Source organism: Haliotis cracherodii, unplaced genomic scaffold (genome assembly GCF_022045235.1).
Source record: "Haliotis cracherodii isolate W230 unplaced genomic scaffold, xgHalCrac1.p SCAF_10, whole genome shotgun sequence".
NCBI lineage: Eukaryota > Metazoa > Mollusca > Gastropoda > Lepetellida > Haliotidae > Haliotis > Haliotis cracherodii.
In genome coordinates, this window is record NW_027266265.1 from 49162175 (window position 1) to 49170782 (window position 8608).

Here is an 8608-nt window from a genome sequence, read left to right on the forward strand (position 1 = left end):
GGCAGATATTTAATAGAGGTAGAAGTTTTGTAAGAATTATTGAACAATATATATCATTGTTAATAATTCTAAGAATATTACTACCTCACACCTCCCCAATTCATCTGCCTCTAGTAGAACATGAGGGAAAAAAGTAATATGGCCGCAATTGTGACGTCACGGCGTGGGTAGTTAAGAGACTACTTGGGGGCAACTAATTGTTAGTAATTGACAGACAGGAGGACGTCTGTTGAAAATCTGAAGATTTTAGTTTGTGTGATTGAAGCCAAAATACAGGATTTGTGGCAGATATGTAATAGAGGTAGTATTCTTAGAATTATTAACAATGATAGCTATTGTTTGATATTTTAGGAAAAAGGAAGCCATAAATAGCTCAATCTGGATACATATTAATCATCACATGAAGCTCATTTATCATGGTATGTTAAGGGTCACTGGGGTTTTCTTCACATGTATAAGGCATTGTAAGGCCACAGTGGTAGGGATTGTGGATTGTCACGTTACGTTAGGTCACAGAGCTTTCTTTAAGAGCATTAGCTCCATGAGACATGATGCAAAGACAACATAAATGTATGTTCCTTTAATTGCTTCCAGGATGATGATGACAAGGAGACATCCCCCATCACCGACATCGATGATGTAAAGGTGACCATATCAGATGATCAAGAACAGGATTCACGAGATGGACCTCCAAGCCGCCCAACCAGCACGGCAGTCTCATCTCGACCTACAAACTCTCAACCCACAGTGCAGAAGGAGGACTTCAAACGACCCCCTGCACAGGCTGCACCAACTTCCAAACCAGAAATGGCCAAATCTCAGCAGCCACGTCCACCTTCTGAAAGCCGCCCATCAGCAGAACATCGCCCAACGAGTGAAAATAGGTCTGTCCCTCAAGGTGACAAGGTTGTTCCTGGTGGTGCTGCAGAGCCAGGAGCTAGTGCCAGGGTTCCCCCAGGACAGCAATGGCAACCTGGAGCCCAACAACATGGGTCACAGTTTGGTACCCTGGCAGATCTCAAAAAGATTCGTACTGAGAAGCGTGTAGTAGATCCTCCACCAAGACCAAAAACACTTGATGATCATCTTCAGGACATGTTTTTAACCAGCTTACAAAAGGACCCTGTTATGCAAAGTACCAGTGTTCCGAAACCATCAGCGAAAGACAAAACACAAAATGGGCATAATAACAACAACCGAACATCAATGTCATCATCCAACCGCAATACCTATCCTCATGATGACGGTCGACTGAAGTCATTCAAGACTCATGCAGTGATTGGCGGGGATGATGATAAGGACACAAAATGCTGTGTAATATCATAGTAACTGGCCCAGCAGGATATGCTTGACACTGATACAGTGTTGCATGTTAACTGATCGAAGTAGTGATATGTCCTTAAGCAGAAAGATAGATTCTCTTTGAGAAATATTAATGCCATGTCATCCTGGAGAAATTGTTTGTGTTACCATGGTTACAAGCCATAAGAGACAGATGAGATTCTCTTTGAGAGATATTAATGGCATGTCATATTGGAGAAGTTATTCATGTTACCATGGTTACAAGCCACATGAGACAGATGCTTGTTGTGTCCTGAACCAGGAGAACGGTTTCCAGTACAGCGTACAAATGGCGTCACACTGATGGAGAATCAATGTGAATATTTTATTTGCAGAATTTTTCGTGTTATTCAAGAAATAGTCACAGATTACCATTACGTTTTGTCATCAGATGAAATCTGGTGATTAGGCCTTCACTACGTTGTCTACAGTATCATGCTTGAACTATTTAAGTTGCGCCATGTCATTGAAGTTTTAGTTGTTGAATGCATATATCCTTTCTTGTGGAACAGTTGTGGCTTATCATCAAGTCTGTGTTGACCATAGCACTGTCACATGCCACTGCCTTAATAAGCGTTATTTATCTTATGTAGACATCTTACTTTTAGTCTGGGCATGTCTGTATAACTCGACTCATAGTTTGCAAATATTAGCTTTATTTATTAGATTGAGCTGTAGTACATCCATTGTCGATTGCCCCTTCTGCCTGGGATCTTAGGCTGACTCAAATAATGTGCCCCTGCTGAAGACCTAGGGTCCGTTCAACAAAGCTATCGTAGTGCTAGGGTTATCGTAGCTCCCATACTTTAACGTAGACATACGACTGTCGTTGTGTTACGATCGCCTAGTGGAAGGGACCCAGCCTGCTCTCGTATGTACAATCCATCAACTGTTTGAGCTTTCATCTCCAGGGGCTGTCAACGACCTCATGCAATAGAACATGATTTGAGATGTTTTCTATGGCAAGCATTGTTTGCCGATATGAGTGCAAGTCGGATAGCTATGCAATAGGAGACATTCCACCTCCCCAACTCCAGCCATCCCCTTCCAAACACCACCTTGTGGTTGATATTGTGTCCTTCCCTCAGACATTCCAAAATTAGGCAGCACTTCTCTTTTGGGTTTTTTGGATTTGACCAAAAGCAACAATCAGAAAATGATATGAAATAATTTAGATGCATTTTTTGACAATGATAAATTACTAAATTCAAACATTACTGCAAATGTTTTATTTATATTAGTTGCTTAAATATACTGTATATAGTTTCTGCCCATTGCAAACACTTTTATCCAGAGAACAATGCCATCTATGAAATAATTTAGATGCATTTTTTGACAATGATAAATTACTAAATTCAAACATTACTGCAAATGTTTTATTTATATTAGTTGCTTAAATATACTGTATATAGTTTCTGCCCATTGCAAACACTTTTATCCAGAGAACAATGCCATCTATCACAGTGATACTACATGTTACTATAAAATGCAGTAAACACCTTGCACTTTAAGCAGATTTAGCAATTATTGTTACTGACTAAACTGATGAAGACAGTGAACTTAATGCTCAAAAAAATATTGAGATACACCAGTATATTTTATTTATATTTAAACCTAAGAAAGGTTAAAAAAAACCATGAAAACCATGAAAGCAAGAAGTGTTGCCTTACGTCCTCTACGTGTGAAAGTTTCCTGCAATCCTGTATGTGTTAAAGTGTTTCTTGTAATTGTATATATGCGTGAAAGCAGTTCTTGAGGCCTTTGAGTTTGAATGTTCAACCTGTTCAAAGCCCTGTGATGTGAATGTGTTTCCTTGAGACACTAGCACTATAGTGTTAGTGGGATTGTTCAACCTGTTTAAGCCCCTGTGGTATGAATGTGTTCCTAAATCTTTTAGTGAGCATGTGATTGTTCACGACATTTTAATATGATTGTGATCCTTCAAGACTGATATATATTAATATAATCCTTTATGCCCATTTGTGTGAATGTGATCTTTCAAGTTCTTTTAGTATGAATGTAATCCCTTTTCCCTTTTTTTTGTGAAAGTGTTTACGACCCTTTCGTGAGACTCAAGTAATGTGAAGGTGTTCCCAGTGTGTGAAATGGTCTCAAAATATTGCTGGCCAGGTGCGCCAGCTAGCCTTAAAAGTTACTAGTCAGTTTCAAATTTCAATAGCTTAAATATGTGACAGCTTATTTACCCTGAAATTTGATACTGCGAAAGTATCAATGAAGTTAACCCAAATTGCAAATCTGAGTCGACTATTTTGAAGGGGGTAACTCTGAGCTCGTAACCTTGCAAAATCAATTCATTACGATTGCTGGTTATACTGATATACAGAAAAGGGATAACTGTGCAAAACAAAATCTCCATTAACATTTCAGTAGCCAGTCGAGAATGTTTATCCCGACCGACAATTTGCTAGCCACGGGCTAGCAGGCAGGCAGCTATTTCGCACACTGGGCCTTCCTCAAAGCCTTCAAGTATGGCTATATTTCCTGGTGTGAAAGCGTTCCCAGCGATCCTGTGTATGTAAATGTGTCTTCTTCAGCAGTTTGTCACAAGGTTGTTATTTTTTATAGACTTCTGTACATAGAAGTATCTGCCTGTTATACCATTCATTGTGAAGCAACCCTGCGTTTTGTTAAATGGCACATTACTTGACGAAGGGTGCTAGGTGCAAACATTACATTATCAAGGTTCATGGAAAATAGGCATTTCTATGTTGTTATTGGTTGTTTTTTTAAACTTTGTATATAAACTAAACGGTATTGTTCTGTCAACTTTCCAGTACATTCCAGGTTGTATATAGCCATGTCAAATGAAGCACCGTCGGAACATATTGCCACCAAGTGATCACTTGCACGATGACATACCATTGAGTTAGTTAGCTCTTTCGCTTCGCCTTACCATTGAGTAAGGTCTTCATTGTCACATACCATTGAGCAAACAGAGGCAATGACATCAGGGTTATGTTTAGCTATTCTTTCAATCCATCACTTGCACCTACACAGAACTTGAGGTCTGAATCACAGAATACCCCAATTTCTCGGCCAAGAGATGGTGGGAATCCTCATGGTTAAGCGTCAGGCCGAAGGCCCTTGTTTGATTACCGTCATAGGTACAATATGTAAAGCCCATTTCTGGCATCCCCTGCCATGATATTGCAGGAATGTTGCTAAAAGCAGCGTAACACACTACTCGCTCACTCACTCACTCATTCTCTCTGACAAGCTCCTGGTGGCTCACCCTGGTGGTGCAAACGCTTAACCTCTCTATGTTAAACGTGTGTTTAGGGTGAACATTTAATCCACTAATACTTTAATATCCTTTGTATAACTGATAAACTCCCAGCCACTCAAACAAGCACATTCTTTGTAATCAGGAAATAATCAGTTTTATCTTTTGCTTATGGCTATACACTTCATCTACCAATAGTTTTATCAGTGTTGGTGCTATTTGGACTCCTGATAAAGCCAGTAACACGAATAGTTATTTGGGACTTCAGGATTTTATTAATCCATTGATGCACTGAACTTTTCATATCCTATTCTCAGTGTATGAAAGCTTTTCATTAGTTTTTAGTGTTTTTATGAAATTTTAAACCTTTTTATATTACAAAACAGAATTTGGTGCCCATGTGTATTTGTGACAAGGAAATATGTATGCAGTGAGAGCTACAACAGTTTGGTGGTCACTAGTGCTGGTGTATCTGACAGGGTAGTACATGCAGTGAGAGCATACCTGTAGGTGTAACATGTAGTCTAGGAGATAGAAAACGTAACTAGTAGTTGAGGGATGATTGAACCCTGGAAACATATTGAGGTATAGACAACAAACAACAGGCAGATCCAGGACTTTTTAAAGGGTGGGGAGTCAAGATTGGCACGTCATCTTGATGAAGTCACATGACTTTCAATAATAAAGAGATATATTTGTTGGGTGGGGGCCGGGATTTGTCATTTTTGAAAGCAAGGGGGTTGGACCACATGAAGTCATCCTCTCCACCAGCCTCTCCCCCCACGCCCCATGAATCAGGCACTGAAAAGCCTTGTCACTCACACCTCAGTAATTGCCCTCCGGAGAGTAGCCCTCACTGAAATATAGGTCTTCACATGCTTTAGTATAGTATATTTTAGAAGTATCTGAAATCAAATACATTGATATTAATACTGTTACTCCCATATGATTCAGTCAGAACCTTCTGCCCCTCAATGTTCATATTGCAAATAACATATCTTGCCTGCATTAGGACTACTCAGAATCTGACCTTGCTGCCATCAGGCCAGACTAAACTAGGTGTGTTCCTGGTGATCCTTATCTGGAGCCTTTGACCCTAAACCGTTTTTCGTGTTCTTTTGAAGTGGCACCAAAGCTATTAAAACCATCCTGGTATTGTCCATATTTTATGTCACAAGAGTTAATTTGCTGCTCATCACTTTAGTCAAACCAGTAATTATTTTCATTTTAAAACAGGCTTTTACTGACATACTGCAAATTACTGTTTTCAAAAGAAAACGCCCACAAAAACGGACTTACATATGCTTATTTTGGGATGGTCTGAAATAGGAAAGACATGTTGTTTAGGTCATCTCGCCCTGATGGATTTGGTTACCCTGATCACCATGGCGTTGGTTTGTCTGTCAGGAGTGGTGCCCCTTTGATACTGATCTGAGGGAGAATGAGTTGTAAGGAAAACATGAGCATACATATGACATTGTTTGAATCCCATGTTAATTCGATAGTTCTACATCTTCATTTGTCATTTTTGTAGCATGCCTTTTAAGTTTTAAAATATGAATATAACTTCCAAGTAAAGTATGGAAAAACTAATGAATTGAATTTAATGCATTTGAATTTTATGGCACATCTGAAAACATGATGTGACCATCACGTATTCTGTCAACTTACCTGAATGATATATGGGGAAGGAGGTATATAGTAGGTGGCAATTCTTCATTGCCAGGAACTGAAATGTTATAACTAGGTTTTGTCATTGGTGCATTAGCTAACAGTGTCCATGCTTGAGACACATTCAGACATTCTAAAACCATTGCAGAGCATTAGTCAGGAATCAAATGAAGACTTGTGAGATTGTTGTATGTGTTAGGGCTAATCAAATAGGTATGGCAAAAATTGGAAGACATATATTCCAAAGTGAACTAAGCATTGAGCACTTTGTCTATACAAAATGAAGTCGGGACTGAGCACATTTTCTGTACTGTGTATACAATGTCAAGTAGATAAATATCAGACCAGATTGCATCTTCCTGAGGCAAGGGACTTAACTGACTATAAAAATCCAGTTTCCATGCTTATCAAACAAGGCAGGAATTATGGAGTTATGTTTTGACACATGCAGATTTATCCTTGAGGGCATTTTGATCACTGGAGATATTTTTTGTAGCTTTTCTGCTTGACATTTGAGGAAGATTGAAGGCCTGCACTGAGCAGTGCCAAGTTAGTTTTGCTTGATATGTTAAAGAAATGTCCATTTTAGCCATGCCCATTTAGAGTAGCCACGTACATAGTGAAGTAAGTGTTTATCACTTAGTACCTTACCTCCCTTTATTTGTTAATGGCACAGGGAAGGCGTCAGTGAATTACCTCCCTTTGTTGGCCAATGGTAGTGAGCTATAGACGATTACATCCTTTGTTGGCTGACATTGCTGGAGTTGTACGAGTAGATTACATCGTTTGGTTGGCTGACAGGTCAGCAGATTACCTCCCTTTGTTGGTCAATGGTAGTGAGCTATAGACGATTACATCCTTTGTTGGCTGACATTGCTGGAGTTCTACGAGTAGATTACATCGTTTGGTTGGCTGACAGGTCAGTGGATTACCTCCCTTTGTTGGTCAATGGTAGTGAGCTATATTAATATATAATATAGACGATTACATCCTTTGTTGGCTGACATTGCTCCCTTTGTTGGCAGAACCAGAAAGATGTGGCAGTCTGGTTTAGATCTGGTAGAAAATGAGATGTCATAATAGTAGGGAGGATGCAAAATGCTGACTTAGGGTCATGTTAGGCAGTAAGAAATGTAAATGGTAAGTTGACTGTACATAGCCCCTGTTGTCAGTGATGCTTCCTTGATATTGGTAAGGTGTGCTGATGCATGTACCTTTGCTCATTTACTGCAGGCTGCTCCACTCCCAGAACATGGCTCACGCCATTCACTTTCTGAGGAATTGTTTATACATGTAATGTTATTCAAAAGGTATATTTTTAATATGTGAGTAATCAGAGACCTGTTACAAGAGCTGATGTCCTGAAGTGTGTGCCCCTGTTGACAGAGTCTTTGACACAATGGACATTAGCTGGACAGATGCCCTCTGTTGATTGGTGTGAAACGAAACAATGACAAGAAATAAATATTGCTTTTCACATTCCTGTTTGTTTGTTATGCATGGTATTGTCAGGAAGTGTTATTGGTGTGCGCGCGTGCGTAATATGCAGAGTTCTCTTTGTGTACAAAATTGCAACTTCTGGCTTTGCATTGGAATGGACATTACAATATGGGCTCAGTGATAAATAAATATAATCATCAATGTCACATCAGATGTATCAACTGTTGAAAAAACACACATCTCCTTCTTATAAATTGTACATTTGTATAACGCATCTTGTCAAGATATCCTGCTCAAGAGCGCTCCATCATATGCTGAGGAAGATGGTCTGGAGGGTTGAGTTGAAGCTGCTGACACCCACTGGAAGCTCATTCCATCGATCAGCGCCCGCTCTGCTACAGGTTCTGTGTCCATATGTTGCTGTCAGGGCCGGTGGAACCACCATCTGTAGTTACCACCAGATCACAATGCCTGTTAAGGCGGGTAGAGCCTTGTTGTTTAATGACATACTCAATATTCTAGCTATGTGACAGCGGTCTGTAAATAATCGAGTCTGGACCAGACAATCCAGTGATGGGCATCATGCGCATCAATCTATGCAATTGGGTTGCGATGACATACATGAACCAAGTCAGGGAGCCTGAACACCCAATACTGACTCTTAGGACAAGCATAGTCGCCTCATGGGTTTCTGAAGACCAATTCTAACCTGGATCTTCATGGTAAAACCTTGTAAGTTCTTGTAGGTACACTGGTGACAGACCATGGAAGAATTTGTTGACAAATACCAACATCTGGAACATGATTCTCTCCCTTACTGGTAGCCAATGCGGTTCTTTGAGGGCCAGTGTAATTAAAAGGACCTTATAGTCAACGAGTGAGTGAATATTGAAGAATATCGCATCTGCAATT

The 8608-nt window shown here is 39.8% G+C and overlaps 1 protein-coding gene across 9 annotated transcripts in view; it reads left to right on the forward strand.

The window, feature by feature from the left end:
- The window catches only part of LOC139454481 (protein phosphatase 1 regulatory subunit 16A-like), a 57868-nt gene extending 50142 nt beyond the window's left edge, over window positions 1–7726 (forward strand). For all 9 annotated transcript variants that reach the window (XM_071236218.1, XM_071236216.1, XM_071236212.1 and 6 more), the window contains one exon: window positions 595–7726. In XM_071236218.1, the coding sequence (XP_071092319.1) occupies window positions 595–1326 (732 nt within the window). In that variant the 3' untranslated portion in view covers window positions 1327–7726. The remainder of the gene's footprint in view (window positions 1–594) is intronic.
- Window positions 7727–8608: the final 882 nt, after the last annotated feature.